This window comes from Lipotes vexillifer, unplaced genomic scaffold (assembly GCF_000442215.2).
Source record: "Lipotes vexillifer unplaced genomic scaffold, Lipotes_vexillifer_v1.1 scaffold790, whole genome shotgun sequence".
NCBI classification, from domain to species: domain Eukaryota; kingdom Metazoa; phylum Chordata; class Mammalia; order Artiodactyla; family Lipotidae; genus Lipotes; species Lipotes vexillifer.
Genome location: NW_006791041.1, coordinates 174,098 through 192,515, shown reverse-complemented (window position 1 = coordinate 192,515; position 18,418 = coordinate 174,098). Strand labels below are relative to the sequence as shown.

Here is an 18,418-nt window from a genome sequence, read left to right as displayed (position 1 = left end):
TCAGCAGGACCTGTCCCACGGTCACACTGGGAGTCCAGCCACTGACGCCACTGAAACAACCGGCTTTCCTGACTCTTAAGCAGAAAACTCAAGGTGGCACAGAGATCCCAGGGGCACTGACCACACAGCTCTCTGGCACAAGTATCTTGTTCCCAATCTTTTCATATTCACTTTCTCCCTCCCTGAAATCCCTCCATTCGACGTATAAATCCATACTATCCAACACGTGCTCACCGGGTTCCTATTTCCATGGACACAACATAAATAACGCAGATGTTGAGAACAGGGACTGTATTAATATCACAAAATATATTAGTTTCTCTTCCCCTGTCTTTGCAGAGGTCACGAGCAAAACAAAACAAAAACCAAACCAAGCCACACCCCACCCACATGAAAACAAAATGCTCTTTGGACCAAGAGTAAGTGAAAACTGGCTCAGAATCATGATATTACTAAAACATCTGCACCAAACAGAGACAAAACCCATGGACATGAGGCACCTGATAAAACACGTAACGTTCCACACCAAATAAAAGCTTTTTCAGGCCTAGGAGGCAGCAAGATGTTTCTGGAACACATTTGGGGCGTCTTAGGCATCGCTTGAGGTCATGATTGTCCCCTTAGTTTTGTGGTTTATATACTGTTCTGGGCCCTCAAATGTCACATCCTGCCTCATGGTCCTGAGTGGAGAACAAGGCTGGTCCCACCTTGGGCCAGGAAGCATAACATGATTCCACCGGGCCTCATCTTCAAGGGGAACAGTCCATCGCTCCCAGACTCCCAATGTGGGATGTGTGTGCCGGGGGTGGAGGCGCGAGGGGAGTCAACCAGAACACTTCTAGCCAAGGCGGTGCTGGCAGGGCCAGGCCTCAGCCTCAGAGGGGCGGTTCTCTCCAGACAGGGCTCACCAGTCCCTGCAGGCCTCACCTGCTGGGGGAAGGGGCCTCATAGGGAGGTGACGTGGGTTTTCCAGGGGCTCTGGGTGCCTCACTGGTGGCAGGGAGGAGGGAAGGCTGAAATATATGCAAGTGAGACTGTGTACCTACGTGTGATGTAGAAGGAGGCAGGAAGCACCTGCCTGTGTTTAACTAATGGTTGCTAACCTTGGGAAGCCACGAGTGCCCTGGGAATCGCCCAGTTCTCTGCAACACGAAGGTATTCTTGTCCATGGCAGTTCCCCTTCTATCCTGGGTGAAAAGGTTTGCATTAGAAAACACAGTTATATTGAAACTAAAACTGTAGAAGAGGCATAAGGTTGGCTCAGAAATTCTGGGCAGAAATAACGTATGATGCCCCACGTACATCGTGGGCAGGCATATCCGTAAAGACACGGGCTGGTCCTCCCTGTTACTACCATATTCCCAGAAATTGACTGGAAGAGAGCAGAGATCAGTGGTTGGATCGTAGGCACTGCCGAATCGGCTTCTTCACCACCCCTAGGAGTTCCTTCTAAGAGGTCTGCACCCCTTGGGAAGGGAAGATCCTTCCTGAGCGGTGACAACCCTCTTCAGGACCCCCAAGGGCCCTTCAGGATGGTCCTGGGCAGATTCTGGGTGGATACTGGCTGCTCTCCAGCCTCAAGGGAGTGCATACAATACTTCCCTGGTGTTAAAAACAACAAGAAAAGCAAACTAGAGAGAGACAGAGAAGGAGGTCTCTGTGGATTCTTTTCCTTCTGTGTCAAACCGAGTGCTGGGTATGAGAGGGGAATGTCTCAGTGGGCACACAGATGTAGCACGAGAAACACAACCACAAGTGAGGAGAGTCCTCCATGCATGCTGCCCGGGGGGGTGGGCGTAGCCTCAGATGTAGACGGGCTGTTCCTGGGCCGTCAGCAGTCTGTACATGGCAGCCGGCATCGTCTTCATGTGAATCTGAGGGCAGAAACGCACTTTAGCGGGGGGACCGAGGCTTCGGGAGCTGTGTGGGCACTGCCCCAGGGCTAGCGGGAGAGGCGGCACCTCTTGCCGTGGGACGCCTTTGAAGGTACACCCCTCGTCCCCCCACCATTCCTAACAGGGGCCTGACCCAGGTGGCCTCCAGGAAGTACGGAATCCATGGGCTTCTAAAAAGTTAGGGGTGACAGAGAGTGAACAGTGAAAACCAGGTAAGGTGGTTTATTTCCTAAAAGCTCTTGCTCTCACCAGGCCTTTTTTTTTTTTTTCTCAAAAGGACAAACCCTTAAAACAGAAGGACCACTGTGGGGTTTTGCTGCTCCTGCCTCCCTCCCTCCCCCCAGCAGGAAATCAGCCCCAGAACAGCTGTTCTGACCCCTGCCCAGCCATACCAGGGAACTGTCTCTGGGGAGCTGTTGATTAGGTTTGAATCTGAATTAAAATCTTCCAGGCACATTTGGCAGGATTAGCTGGGAAAAATGGAGAGAACTTGGGCAGCTATGGCGAGAAGATGCCCAGATCGGAGAACTAAAAAGAGGAGGTGGGCAAGTGATGCCAGAGGAGAAGGCTGAGGGTGACGTGACGGGATTTTGAGGAGCAGCTCTAAGATAACCACTCGTTACCACGTTTAAATTCTGGTCCGAGACAGACTGTTCAGTGTGGAGGTGTGCTGAGGACAGGGAAGGACACTCAGGAGGGCTTCCATGGAGGGGGCGAGCGCACCAGGGGACCCCCAGCCCCCGACTCTCCCTTACCTCCCCAACAGCATTGGAGAGGATGTGCACGATCTTCTCGTGTGGGGTGGCGACCACGCTCTGCCCATTGATTTCAATGATGCGATGTCCCACGCGGACACCTCCTCTCTCCGCTATTCCCCCTCGCATGAGGCTGCAGATCTATCAGAGTCAAAGGCCAAGTTACCCACCCTGGCCTGCATCACCTGCTAGGGAACTGGGTGGGGGTGGGAGACTATCTTTTCTAGAATCCCCCATCCCCAGCACTGTCATCTCTGAGGAGGTGCCATGGTCAGGCTGTGGACATTTACATCTCTTTGTTTCTTTTTATAAGAGCTAGGACTCTGGATGCCCAGATGGCCCCCTTGTTCTCGCACTCTGCACAGGGGACGCAGCACGTCACTGGATTTCACGGCACAGTGAATTCTGAGTACTTTTCATCCCAGCTCGGTCTTGGTAAAAAGAGCTGTTTGGGCCTGTCACAGAGCTGCCAATGTTTTCGAACTGTCAGCCTGTGTAACACAGTTTAGTATTATCTGGGACTCAAACACTGAACTGTGTAATGCTAGCAGCCCACTTTTTAGGGTCACAGTTACCTGAGTTAAAATGGGGCTAGAACCTGCTAGAACCCCACTTCGTGTTCCAAAGTGTGGCCAGCTAGAAGGCAGAAGCTCCCTTTGGCTGTCCCAACTCAGTGGTTCTTGTTCAAACTCCCTCTGGCAGAAATGATAACATGGCTGGTTTTCGTCTCAGTGTAGCCAGGCACTGCGGTGGGCAGAGGCTGCAGGCTGGGGGAGGGCTCTGGGCCTCAGCGCTGCAGGATAGCCACCCCTACCTCACACACAAAGCAATCGGAATTTCCCAAAAGAACATGGTTTGAATTTACAGAGCTGACTTTTCACTCCTGACTGTGCGCCTTTCTTTAAAAGCCTATGCAGGGGACTACCCTGGTGGGGCAGTGGTTAAGAATCTGCCTGCCAATGCAGGGGACACGGGTTCGATCCCTGGTCGGGGAAGATCCCACATGCTGCAGAGCAACTAAGCCCGTGCGCCACAACTGCTGAGCCTGTACTCTAGAGCCCGCGAGCCACAACTAATGAAGGCCACACGCCTAGAACCCGTGCTCTGCAACGAGAAGCCACCACAATGAGAAGCCCACGTACCACAGCGAAGAACAGCCCCCGCTCGCCGCAGCTAGAGAAAGCCTGTGTGCGGCAATGAAGACCCAATACAGCCAAAAATAAATAAATAAATAAAATAAATTTATAAAAAAAAAATTCAGGGAGGAAAAAGAATAGGGTTTTTCTATCTGCAAAGATGAATGCAGAGAGAAGGAGGGCACATCCAAAATACATAACATCAAGAAGGTTACAGATTGGTCACCAAAGCCCAGAACTACTATGAGTCCAGAACAAGGCAAACCAGGACAAAAAGGGAGTAGTATTGAGTATGGAGTTTCTGTTTGGGATGAAGAAAAAGTTCTGGAAATAGCACTGATGGACACAACAACTTTTTGAATGTACTTAAAGGCACTGAACTGTATGCTTAAAAATGGTTTAAATGGCAAACTTAATGTTGTGTATGTTTTATCACAATAAAGGGGGGGTGGAAAGGAAGTATTTGAAGGCAGACATCCAGGTGATGAAACTACTCTTTATCTCCCAAGTGCCAAATTCAGGTTAAAAAGGCAAGGCAGAGATCATTCAGGCATAACCCACAGGGCTGGGTTCTCAGCCTGGGCTGAGCTGGTACCACCAAGGATTTGGAAGCCCAGCCCCAAGGGCTCTTCACCCACCGCCCTGGGAAGCTGCTGGCTAGGGGGGTTGGGAAGGTGGGTATCTCAAACTATCTCAAGCTGGCAGCTGGGAGGGTCACCCTGCGCATCAGAGAGTCGCTGGGCTCTGGGGCACATGGATCTGGGAGGGTCCCTCTCTTCCCCCACAGAAGGCACAGAATTCTCTGCCCATGGAGGAAGTGAGTCTGCCTTCAACCATTCGTCCCTTCCTTGCTGGATTCTTTCTGGAAAATGATGAGCTTTCAAGAACAGCCCCAAAACTCCAACCCTGGGCTGCGGTTTCGTGTGTCAGACTTTTAGAAAAGGTGTGGGGTTGTACTTACGATTCCGTTCTGGACACTGAACCCCAGCTGGTAGCGAAGGTCTGGTCTCCTGATCAACACGGTGGTCACTGGGGGACATCTCACGATATTCAGCTTGACCCGGGCCTGATTCTTCAAGCCCTGAAATGTGAATAAAGTACAGGGGATTCGATGACCATTGATGCCAACAAGAGATTAAATGCAGACGGCACCAAAGGCAAAAGATGCTGCAGTGAGCCTCGGTTTCTTCGTTGACTCCACAGTGCCCCGCGTCCAGCCTGATAGCGCCTGCGTCGGACAGTCCAAGCTAGATTCTGTCAACCTGGGGGGGAGAAAACCATTAGGTTTACATGGAGCCCTTTCAGCCCATGCAGAGACCAGTTTCTGTGGGCAATGTCTTCATTTTGGGAAATGGGCTGCATTCAAGACATCTGAAAAAGGCGACCGTCTGTGCAGCTAAGAGGGAAACTGCCACATGTGCATTTTGGCTTGAAAGATGAAGGATGCACAGTCTCTCTCCTGGTCAGGTGGGAGACAAGCACGAAAGGAACTTTTTCTCTGAAAGGCATACTCGTAGCAATTCCTCCTCTTCTAACAAAGGACAACTAATTCACACAACAGCCCAATTCATCAGGGCTTGCTGTCTCGCCCCTGGTGGTCCTGCTCCCCCATTCTCTCTGCCTGTTAGGGGTTCTACAGTTTATCAGCATTCCCATGAGCATCTGGGGAGAAGCAGGGCACAGAGGCAGGACTGCAGTCAGTGAAGGCCTCCTTGGGAGAATGAATAGGGTGGTAGGACCAGCGCTGGTGGAAAGGGAAGTCGGAGGAAATAGGGCTTAATGGTCATCTCCGATTTCATGCTCCCCGGTAACTCGTCCCTCCCTCTAAATTGGAATGGACTGTAGAGGCAAAAGTGGTTTTTAAAGATAAAGAGGGACTCCATCTGGTTTCTGAGCCCATTTAGAGAGCTTCCTTCATCCCACTCTGATCTAAGCGGAGCTCAGCCCTGTCCTCCTGCCCCTTGAACACACGCTCAGCAGGGACCAGAGCCCGGGTCTGCACAGGAGGACCCCTAGAAAATCATCACAAAGCTACGCTTTCCCTCATTCAGGCGGTGGGAAGCTTCTTCTGCTGGTCCCACCACCGACTTGTGAGCCTCACCCAAGAGGAAGGTGCCAGACAAAAGTAATTCAGTCCCGAAATGAACTCTCCCCGCCCCCCGACATCTCCCCAGCCTGCGTGCTCCGCCTCAGGCAACTCCCACTTGCCAGATGGTCCAGACCAAATGGCCAACAGCAGGTACTTTCCAACCCGCTTCCATCATGGCACACAGGGAAATGGAAAGGGCCAGGGTAGAGAGACCACACTGCTTGTGGCTGGAGGCCCTGCTTTGAGAGCTGAGACGGGGAGAACTCAGCACTCCCATCTGATGCCTGTCTCACTGCACTCCCAGCTCGCGAGGCCAGCTGACTGGGAAACAGCGCCAGGCCTGCCAAGGTCCACTCCTCCAAAGGGCCAGAGCTGAGGGGACAAGCTCTTCCTAAAAGACGGTACTGTGGGGTGAGTGGACAGCCTCTCCACCAGCAGAGGAGGGACAGGCAAAAGTAGGCTCTATTCCACCAAGTCTGCCATATCCCCTGGAGATGCACCCCTCACCCCCCTGCCCCATCAATTCACAGACGGGTCCAGTGTGTGCAGTCTATTGGCGAAGTGGAAAGAGAGGCCTGGGAGGACAATGACAAATCCATTTCAGCCCGAAGGGTGATCGCCTCTTATTCTATAAATAGAAATCTGTAAATTCCACTACTGCTGCGGCCAACTGTCACCCTCCGACCAGTCTGCAAACTCTCTCTCTGCGGGAGGTCAGGACTTCTGCTTCACATTTTACGGATGAGGACGCAGACGCGGACATTAAACATGCCTCGTCTGAGGCTCAGTGGGGTCGGGACGGGGATAAGGGATCCTCTGCCTTCCTCACAAGCACCTTGGCAAGCAGAGAGGTGACAGTGGTGTTAGATGACTTTGGTGCCAACAGAATTTGTGGCAAGAGTGTAACTTGCCCCTCTGAGTGGCAGGAGGGACCCACACACCTTTTGCTTCTAAGTAATGAGGATACACTCTAGACTGAGGGATGGATAGGGGCTTTTTTGGCCCCTATGCTCGGCCAACAGGTCCTCAAAGTGGGGACACCCCACACCAGCAGCACCAGGACACTTTTGTTAGAAATGCAGGGTGGGGGCAGGGGTAAATTAGGAGGCTGGGATTAACATATACACACTACTATATACATAACATAGATAACCAACAAGGACCTACTGTATAGCACAGGGTACTATACCCAATATTTTGTAATAGCCTATAAGGGAAAAGAATCCGAAAACGAATGTATACACACACACACACACGTGGATAAATGAATCACTGTGCTGCACACCTAAAACTAACACAATATTGCAAATCAACTATACTTCAATAAAAAAAAAATGCAAGAGTCTAGGGTCCACCCAGACCTACAGAATCAGAAACTCCAGGGGTAGGACTCAACAATCTGTGTGTTAATGAATCTTCCCGGTGACTTGATACACACTTCCTGGTGATACACTCAATTTTTGAGAACTGGTACAGACCACTGCCGCAGAACAATGAACTCACGTGCACTCAGGGATGATCAGAGTCAAAGATGTCAGTTTACTACTCATACCTGTGGCCAGTGTGCTCCGTGAGAGCATGGGCTAGCCATGCCAGGGGGAGGGTGACAGAGACCCAGTTGGCCTGGTGCCCAGCCAGCCACCCCCATGTGTGTGAGCACCCCTAAGGTCACTGTCCATCAAAACCCATCCTGATGATGAAACTAGCCAAACCACCTGTCACTGCACGCTGACTCTTGCCAGGCACCGACCTGGAGTCACAGAAGCTGTGTCCTTTAATCTCCTTGACAAACTGGCAGCTCTAATTATGCCCATTTTATAGAGGAGGAAACTGCGGCTTCACCACTCAGCCAAGTTCACCCACAGCAAGATTCTGTCCCAGGTCTATTTGTATTCAAACGCAGAGCATTTTCTCCTACACTGTTGTGACGAAAGAAACGGAAGAACAGCTTCAGGGCTAACAGCACATTTTGGCTTCTGTAAGAAACTTGCTTGCTTGCTTGGGGCGGGAAGAACCGGGTTCCTGATTGGCTGATTCAAAATTAAACAGCTCCCTCCCGCCTTGGGGACTTCCCGCCCTGTGAAGGGTATAAAAGCCTCGCCCGGCTGTTAGTCGGGGTCTCACTCACTTCTCTCCGAGTGGGACCCTGTCCGGACAGTTTGTGTAAGCTTCTATACTTGTATAAATCCTTTGCTAATCTTTCTACTTGGTGTTGGTGATTCTCGGGTGTCCTTGGTAGGGACACGGGTCGCATTTGCCGGGGAACTCGACTCCAGGCGTGTGGCTCCCGGACCGCAACACCGTGATTCCCCATGTAGACAATGGGAGGGTGTGTGTTATTCATGAGTAAAGCCTGCTGGACAGAGAAGCCAGGGAGAGTGACAGAAGGATGAAGCTGTGCCCCCAACCTTTTCGCCCAGCCTTGCATGGGGCCGTGCTTTTAGTTTACTCGCCTACCTGGCGAGACTTCAGGGCTCCGGCTCCCTGGCTGCCTCACTTCCTTTGGGTGATTCCAGCTTGTCCTCTCAACGTGTGAGTTTTGAGGAGGTCAGTTTAATTCCCCACCCCCAGCTGTTTCCTCAGTCTCCTGAGTTGCTGTTTTCTGCAGGACTGGAGCCTCCCAATGGCTGTGATTTGGCTTGTGGTGACGTGTGTGCACTCGCAGGCAGCTGTTACCAGCATCTCTCCGTGGTTTCTGGAACAGCTCTAGGAAACTTCTCCGGTTCAAGACATGTTTTCAAATGAGAGCAACAGAATGTGCCGAGGGCGATTCTCCTGGGGTGAAGGAAGTCTGCGGAGATCCGGGCCTCCTGCACAGCAGCAGGTCCTGTCACCCATGCCCACGGGGATGTGCTGGAATTCTTCCCCTAACAGTGGGACCAGCGGGGCTAGGTGAAGAGGCCTCTGCTTGGTCAGGAGACCTGGGCTGCAGCTGTGTTTTCTCCACCACAGCCTGGAGGGTCTTAGACCCTCTATTCCACCTTCTACCTCAGTCTCCACATCTTCGAAACAAATGCTGAAACCTACTAAGAGCTCTTCCACTTCTAATTGCTGCGATTTCAGCCCTTGTTATGCATTTTTATTCTTTCCTAAGCATGTCTGCTGACACCACCACATCTTAACCATCATGCTCAGAAACAGCTATATCTAACATTACAAATCGGCTTCTCTTTTGGGGGTGTTGCTCAGATACCATTCGTGAATATATTTCTTTTTCCCTTGAGAGCCCCCTTTTTATCACTCAATCAGTAGATATGTATGGATCACCTGCAACGTGCCAAGACATGTGTTAGGTGCTGGGAGTTGGTGGAGCCAGGCCTCCGGGAGCTCAGGGGAGGGCTGCGGGCACAGGCAGGGCAGCCAGAGTCCATTCCCCTTTCTCTCCCCACATCACACACTACAAGACCAGGAGTGTGTGGGAAACAAGAGCAAAGGATGATGAAAACGAGGAGCACGTTGTCAGAAACACAACCCTCCAGATAGAGCTACCCGCTTTAAATGTTTGCATCTATGAAACACGGGTGGTTCAGGTATGTCTGTGAGTACAGGAAAACCTTGGAGAGCTCCTCAAAAGCAAGAGAATGACTCTATTTTCTCTGTTACCTAAAAAGTCCACATCGCTCCGGTGGGTTCTTTTGTGTACATTGATTTAAGATGCTGATTTGTCCCTCAGTGAAAGAATTTCTAGACTGGGGATATCTGCTGCAAGACGAAGCCCAGAGAGATGGCAAATCTGAAACCACCAGACCACGCACTTGCTCTGCTCTTCCCCATCACTGCTTCAACTTGGGTCCCATTAACTCGGATTTCTCAGCTGCCACTTTATTGGAGGTGCCAGTTAAATAAATGGTCATTTCGTCCCCATGACAACAGTGGAATGATGTAGCAAATTAAGAAATATGGTGGGAGGAAAGAGTAGGGAAGAGGGAAAGGGAGAGGAGAGAAGCCAGAATGGTCTCTATAGCAACGGGAAAGCAGACCCGTGATGATCCTGTGGAAGGTAAGGAAGCGGTGCTCTAGTTTCAGAAAGAAAACAAATCTGGAGGGCAGGACCGTAGAGGTGATGGCACAAACAGGCAGTCTGCTAACATGCTTTGCCTACCAATAATTATGCTTTAGGAACTATGACAGGAAATATAAGAGCTAGGGAAGAAAGAAAATAATTCAATACCTGTAATCTATTCTAGAAACATACTCTATTCCCTATAACCAGGAGAGAGAAAAGGTCAACATGCATTAAAGTGGCAAGTTGCAGAACACTCGAAGCCCATTACTGGCGATGTCATCACCGGGGAGTTTGCTGAAAATGCAGAAGCCCATCCCAGACCTGCCGAGTCAGAACCTGCAGTTTAACAAGATCCCTGGGTGATTCAATCAAAGTTTGCTAAGCACTGATTTTCCAGGATGAGAGCTGCTCATTAAATTCATCGCAAGGAGTACTGACAACACTGAAACAAGCGATACTGATGGGAAGCCTTGAAGCCCAGAATGCTCCCCTGCGGGGGCCTAGGGGTGAGGGTGGGGCAGTGTGAATACCTGCTCAGGGGCAGGCAAAAAAGGTATGTTTTTACAGAACTTAAAAACAGGAGACAACCCATTAAACGTCTTCTTCGGTACTGGCAATTCTAGCTGGGATCAGTAGGAAGATTCTCGGGGCGGGGGGGAGAAGGGGACAGGGCCAATCACCCTTTTCTATTCGACAAGGCAGCGCATCCTGCAGTGCTGAGAAAGGGCAGCTGTGTCCCAGCTGGGGCCTGCCTGCTAAGTACTTCTCTGCCGAGGGTGGCCACAGAGGTGCTGGCTTTCTCCCTCTCCATCTTCATCAGTTACATCTCTTTCATCACCACATGGCCTTTTAATTTTCCGATTCCAGAGAGACTCCATTTATAGACATCAGAGGTCAGCTACTCGTGCAAACAAACCTTTTCCCCTTAGGAAACTATTCAGACAGTGCGCCAACTGCGCCCTGCGCTAGTCTGTTTCCACCTTGATGTGTGATGCACTGGACAGAAGACCAATCCCCGTGTGGTACCAGGGGAAGGCAGGCCATGGGTCTCACAGCCTCCCTCACTTCGTCTGCCTCCTTTGTGAAGAGGCAGGGAGGGGTGGATGGGGATCTGGACTCCGTCAGCTGGGGTGTCCTGGGCATGCTGTCTGCACCTTCTGAGTAGCTGATGACTCATCTGTGAACCAGGCATTTGCCATCACCCTCCCTCACAGGCTGTTTTTATGAAGAGGAAGGGAGGTGACCAGTGCCAAGGGTCACTGTCTTCAGACACTGCCAAATGACGCCCGGGGGCTCAAGGGGTCAAGATCCCCCAGGTTGAGAACCACTGCCCCAGGGTCTGACCACAGACACCGCTGGAAAGATAACAGGGTGGCCGAGTGACCTGGCTGCGCTACTGACACACTGTGTGACCTTGAATGATTATATCATCTTTCTGTGCCTGTTTCCTAACTTGCACAATAGTACCTACCCTACAGAAGGCTGCTGTAGGGTTCTGCGAGTGAACACACACATTCTCAGAATGGTCCAGGCGCACAGCACTCAGTCACTGTTATTATCAGTCCTTTCATTCCCTTCTCCCCATCGAGGCCAAGCTCCTTAGGGTGCGGATTGTGTCTGAGGCATCTCTGGCTTCCATGGCCCCTCGACAGTTCTCACACATGCATCGGTGTTTAATAAGTAACTTGCTCCCTGGTGTGAGAGGGCATCTGTGAACCTTGGCATGTGTGAGTGAGAAGCCAAACGTGGGTGGGTCCTTTCTCCCTACTCCTGGCCCTCCCTGGCTTCCGCACGTTATCACACCATCAGATCAGCCTTCTCAGGCTGGCTCAGACCTGCCTCTCCCAACACAAAGCCAGTCCACCATCCATCAATTCCAGAAGAAACTCCCAAAGGCCACTTTCCTTTCTGCTATCCACCTGAGTCTAACTCCTCCTTCAAGGCCCACCTTAAAAATCAGGTAGGGCTTCCCTGGTGGCACAGTGGTTGAGGGTCCGCCTGCTGATGCAGGGGACACGGGTTTGTGCCCCAGTCTGGGAAGATCCCACATGCCGCAGAGCGGCTGGGCCTGTGAGCCATGGCTGCTGAGCCTGTGCGTCCGGAGCCTGTGTTCCGCAACGGGAGAGGCCACAACAGTGAGAGGGCCGCGTACCTCAAAAAAAAAAAAAAAAAAAAAAAAAAAGTAAGATTTTCCGCTCCCCCACTCCAAATGCTCTTAGCATTTCACCTCTATGTTGCCATTAGGGCCCAATGAACCCTTTCAATTATAAATTATCCTCCATGTGCATACTGTCATTCTGGCTTTTTAAATTTTTATTTATTTTTTTCATTCTGGCTTCTTCACAGTTCAGCTCAGGCTAACAGAAGCCCAATTAAACATGTTTGAATGAATATACATGTTCAAACTAGGACCTTTAATCTTATCTTTAATGTATGTTAAGCAAGAGGTAGAATTTATTTATAACAAAAAGAAATGAGCCCCAAAAGGACTATTTCTTTCTGGGTGTGATTATCTTATGAGTATTTAGATTTGTTTCATTAAAAATAAACAGGCAGGGCTTCCCTGGTGGCGCAGTGGTTGGGAGTCCGCCTGCCAATGCGGGGGACAGGGGTTCGAGCCCTGGTCTGGGAGGATCCCACATGCCACGGAGCAACTCGGTCTGAGCACCACAGCTACTGAGCCTGAACTCTAGAGCCCACAAGCCACAAGTATTGAAGCCCGCGTGCTCTGCAGTGACAGAGGCCACTGCAATGAGAGGCCCTCACACCTCAACGAGGAGTGGCCCCCGCTGACCGCAACTAGACAAAGCCCCCACGCAGCAGCGAAGACCCAACCCAGCCAAAATATATATAAATAAAATAAACTTAAAAAAAAATAAACAGGCAAAACAAAATGAAAAGACAACCTACAGAACGGGAGAAAATATTTGCAAACAATATGACTGACAAGGGCTTAATTTCCAAAATATACAAATAGCTCACACAGCTCAAAAACAAAAAAACCCAATCGAAAAATAGGCAGAGGACCTAAACAGACATTTCTCTAAGGAAGAAATACAGATGGCCAATAGGCACATGAAGAGATATTCAACATCGCTAATTATTAGAGAAATGCAATCAAAACTACAATGAGGTACCACCTCATACCAGTCAGGTTGGCCATCATTAAAAATTCTACAAACAACAAATGCTGGAGAGGGTGTGGAGAAAAGGGAACCCTCCTACACTGTTGGTCAGATAGCCACTGTGGAAAACAGTATGGAGGTTCCTCAGAAAACTAAAAATATTTAGAATTACCGTATGATCCCGCAATCCTATGCCTGGGCATATATCCCAACAAAACTATTAATTCAAAAAGATACATGCACCCCTATGTTCATAGCAGCACTATTCACTATAGCCAAGACATAGAAACAACCTAAGTGTCCATCGACAGATGAATGGATAAAGAAGATGTGGTACATATACACAATGGAATACTACCCAGCCATAAAAAAGAACAAAATAATGCCATTTGCAGCAACATGGATGCAACTAGAGATTATCGTACTAAGTGAAGTAAGTCAGAAATCGAAAGACAAATACAATATGATATCACTTATATGTGGAATCTAAAATGTGACACAAATGAATCTATCTATGAAACATTAACAGAATCACAGACATAGAGAACAGACTGGTGGTTGCCAAGGGGGAGGGGGTTGGGGGAGGGACGGAGTGGGAGGTTGGGGTTAGCAGAGGTAAGCTTTTATATATGGGATGAATGAACAACAAGATCCTACTGTACAGTACAGAGAACTATATTCAATATCCTATGATAAACTATAATGGAAAAGAACATATTAAAAAAGAATATATATATGTATAACTGAATCACTTTGCTGTATAGCAGAAATTAACACAATATTATAAATCAACCATATTTCAATAAAAATACTGATTAAAAAAAGCAGGAAAAGAAAGAAAAAAAGATGAATTCCTATATAACATAAAAAACAAACAAAAAAACGCAAAGAGGTAGACATGTCTGGCCTATACACTCACCTTGACCTCCCCTCCATCCCAGGGCCCTTGGCCAAGGATGTTGTCTTTTGTGATTTTCTTCTGCTTAGAATAACTATTCTATAAATTCACATTTATTCTCTCTCTCTCTTTCTCACACACACACACACACACATACAGAGCTATATTCTAGTTAACAGTCTTTCAGGAAACCCCAAGGAACCAAAGAACATCATAGGATCCTGGTCTGCTTGTACCACACTGCTTGGTACAGAGCTGGCAGGGTCTACAGATACTGTAGTGAAGGAAAAATATACTTGTTCCTAGTTCCCATGCAATCAGCAAGTTCCAATGCACTCAAGAGACTACACATGGATACTTCATTTCTAAGAAAATCTAATTTCTTGCCCTCAAATACTCATATTCAATTTTCTTTTAAGGAGTTCTTCTCAGCCTCACACAACAGTATCAATTCAGGCTGAACAAGAGGTAATTATGTTCAGGTTTTAGAAGAAGTATACAGACTGTACCAGTTTCCTTCCTTCTACGTGGCATGTGTGGATCATGTTACGCAGGCTCTGGGGAGGATACACTCACCTGGATCACAGTAAAGTGCAGTGCCCTGGGATCTGAAGCATTTCCATGATTTGTAACAGGGATGGCAAGTCATCTCAAGAACACCCAGCTGAGTATAAGTGATTGTCTTGATTACTGAGCTGAGGAAAATTCTGTTGAGGCTGAGTGGGGGCTTAATGGGACAGAATGCTGTGATTGATTAGTGATGTCTGCGAGGGCATGGTGTTAGTGAGCGGTGCTATGTGAGCCAGCTATACCATCCCTGAGAAAACAATTTCAGGGAGGAACTGGTAAATAGCAACTTGATGGTAAACAACCCAAGTACAAGTCCATGCTTTTTGTATTTGTGTCCTTCTCAGTGCCTGACACTTAGAATACACTCAAATGTTGATGACTTCATATCACTTCAGGTCTACAAGAGAGGTTGATTTTTCCCATCTCCAGTTACCTTAATAATGCTCTGGCAGGTCGACAGAGGCAGGCCCACTAAGCTGGTGCCATTTATGGACATGATCTGGTCCCCAATATTCAGCTTCCCCGATTTCTCCGCTGGGCCTCCGTGCATCATGTTGGCTATGATCACGGTTGGCAAGATGGATCCCCAGCCAGACTCCACAATCACCACACCTAGGATTTCCCCTTTCTGCTTCTCTATGAAGACCTGAAAGGAGGAAAACACGTAGAAAGCCTGAATCAGCAACCATCCAGGGTAGCGACAGAAATCAAAGCATTTTCCCTATTCCTGTCTTGACTAAACATGACAGACATTTCCCTGATGACTCCAACCCAAATGCGTTCTGTCCTCTCTATATTCCATGGCATATATTACCTTGTTTGGAGATAGGATCTTTTCACAGGCAGTCAAGTTAAAATAAAATAATTAGGGTGGGTCCCAGTTCAATATGATTGGTATCTTTACAAAAGGGGGAAATTTGGACACAGAGACATGCACAGAGTGAAGACACAGGGAGAAGATGACCATCTACAAGCAAATGAGAGGCCTGGAATGGATCTTCCCCCTCAGAAGGAACCAACCCTGCGGACACCTTGATCCCAGGCTTCCAGCCTCTAGAACTGTGACACAATACATTTCTGCTATTGAAGCCCCCCGTCTGGGGAACTTTGTTACGGCAGCCCAAGCACACTAACACACCTCCGTCTGACCTTGGTGTCAATGATTGATTAGTAGGCTACAAAGGCCTGCCAGCTCTTTTGGCTCTAGGTGGGACAAGGTCCGTCCTGCGATGTGTGAGCTGGAGCTTCCCTTTGGATCAGAATGATGCTCATCTCCAGCAAGGCCACATTCCTCCCTGGCAGCCCCACCACCCTGCTGCCCACACTCACTTTTTCCTGAGTGCACCCTTCCCCCAAATCCCATGTACAAGAATTCCCATCTCAGGCTCTGCTTCCAGGGAGCCTAGGACACTTCACATTCATTAGTGGATAGAAAGATCACTTTCTCACACCTAGTGGATAAAGTCCAGGCCCCTCACCACAGCTGGACTCTCAAGCCCTCCAGTTCTGACCCAAAGCCTGTACTGGCCTCTTCACATCCTCTCCTATGCACAACCCCTGCTGCAGCCTGGCTGCCTCATTCATGGCTCCCCAGACAATTCCTGAGCTTCCGGACTTTCATGCTTCTGCACTCCTCTACACTTTCCAAAGAATACTGAGACCTCAGACCAGATCAGGCGGCCCCGTTTCCCTCCAGACACTCCCCTAGAGCTCGGTCCCTGGGGGAGCACAGCACTTATCATCTGAGACCTGAGAGCCGAGATCGGCTCCAATCTGCTAAGTACAGCTGTCTCTGACGAGTGCCTGTACCAGCACCATCATTTACAATCTTCTGTGCCCTTTCCTAGACTGTGGGCTTGGTAAAGGGCAGGGTTCAGGTCCTGTCTGCCTCTGGAACCCACCCCAAAGTCAGCTCTGGATCGCAGGGAGCAGACGACGCCCTGTCTCACTGGCCACGGCCCTCGGCTGCAGTCTTTATCAGGCCTCATGTGAGGTGAGACAGAGATGGGCCTGAGCTCACTCTTCAGCCCAGCCACTCTGCCTTCACTTCTATCGCGGGTGGGCCCCGGCTGGCCCAGCTCAGAGAACAGCTTCTGGAAAGTACCTACATCTTTGCAGTTTTCCGACTTGGAGAAGTGGATCAGGTCGTCGTTGTACATGTCCTGGGTGTTGAGCAGGTCACTGTATTCCTTCTGGCTGAGATCTTCGGGGTTAATCCCGTTGGCCCTGAGGAACTCCTGGTATGCCACGCTGAATGCCTGCCCGATGGACTGTGCAATCAGCTGAGCCTGCAGAGAAGCCGGAAAGGGGAGACGGGGTCAACAGGGCAGCACTGCTGCTGGGCGACCTGGGTCCCTCAGGACTACAGAGCCCTAGGCAGCAGCTAGCCCAGTGGGTCGCCATGGTGCAGCAGTGCCTGCTAGAGGTCATTTTCAAAATTAGTGGGGACAATTTTGTCTATGACAATGGTCCTGATGGAGCTCCTGGCATTTGATGGACAGGAGTCAGAGATGCTGGACCTACTGCCGTGCAAAGGACAGTCCTACACAGGACGAGCTGTTTTACATCCTGCACAATTTTCAAATATCCCACTGGACATTCATGTACATGTAACAACTGTGTCTAAAGGCTGGGACTCAACTCTAATTTATATAAAAACACAAGACTTTAGTTGCACGCTCTAGTACACACTGAACAGTCCAAGAATACAACTATTCTGTAAATTGAGAGAAGACGGTATTTTGTTTTGTCCAACACTTTACCACGAGTGAGCTTCATGACTTTGGAAAATCATCAGCATCAATGCTATTCATGGGATGTGGGTTGCCAATAAATCACATTCCCATCAGCCTGCACACTGGCCGTAGAGTATGGTGGTTCTGCATGTGTGTGTGAGTGTGTGTCTATCAACCTATTTTATTTTATTTAGCTTGCTTTCCTTTTATTTCTCCTTTGTGTTATATTTCTGGCAATACTTTGGTTATTTTGTGAAAAATTTTTCAAAAAGGGAGGTTACATTATCTAGGAATTTCATTTCATTCATATTATCTAAGGATGGGACATTACAAAATATTATGCATTTTCCAGGTGAGGAGATTGCGGCCAGAGACGTGAAGGAACCTGTTCAAGGAAGGTCACACCGCTCACAGGACAGGAACTCTGCTTCTGTTGTTCTTTCTCCTGCACTGGGCTTTGATAACCTTTCCCTGCATTAGTTAACCAACATTACAACCTGAGAGAGACACCAGCAACTGAGCCTGTGCTGTGTTAAATGCTGCAGAAGCACCGTCACATAAATCCTCACAGCAACTCTAAGATGTAAGTATGACTGGTCCATAAGCCCTCATCCTAAGCTCTGAAGGCAGTGTTTCAGAGTTCAGAAATGTTCACATTTTAGAAAGGTAACAGGGTGCATTTATCATACATTGTGTAAAAACCCCATTAGAGCCTGGAGAAGTGCCTAAACACAGTAATGTTCCTGCAACAAATGTGTACGATTCACGGTAAGCTGGACAAATCCTATAATGTGTCTCATGGCAGCTCAAAGCAGGTTTATCAACCAATTGAGTACAAAAATTCCTTGTTTCTCAGAGCTCTTAGACTTCGAATCTGTTTTATTTGCTCCCATTGGGCAGATCAGGAAAAAAGAGGTTGAGAGCTTAAGCTGGGGTGGGGATGGGAGCTGAGAATCCTGGCAGCCTGATTCCGGAGCCCACTTCCTGCCCACCACTGGGACTGCTGCTCTAATAATAGTAGGTAGAAAGCCCGCAAAACAACTGAAAGCTCTAGGGCAATGTTTCAAACACACACAACTCTAATCTGCACTCCTCCTTTCCCTATGTTTGGTAACTTTTGCTGAAAGCAGCTAATTAACTGTGATATCAGAAATTTCTGTGTGGCTGGCAGTGGGGAAAGAAATGCTCAACTTTTCTCACTCTGAGGAT

General features: G+C 49.0%; 1 protein-coding gene across 1 annotated transcript in view; it reads right to left on the bottom strand.

Moving 5' to 3' along the window:
• Nucleotides 1–1,802: 1,802 nt before the first annotated feature.
• The window catches only part of APBA1 (amyloid beta precursor protein binding family A member 1), a 77,479-nt gene continuing 60,863 nt past the window's right edge, over nt 1,803–18,418 (bottom strand). Inside the window, exons 8-12 of the mRNA XM_007464182.1 lie at nt 16,583–16,762; nt 14,908–15,120; nt 4,748–4,867; nt 2,651–2,791; nt 1,803–1,874 (exon numbers count right to left, since the gene is read on the bottom strand). Coding sequence (XP_007464244.1) covers nt 1,803–1,874; nt 2,651–2,791; nt 4,748–4,867; nt 14,908–15,120; nt 16,583–16,762 — 726 coding nt within the window. The remainder of the gene's footprint in view (nt 1,875–2,650; nt 2,792–4,747; nt 4,868–14,907; nt 15,121–16,582; nt 16,763–18,418) is intronic.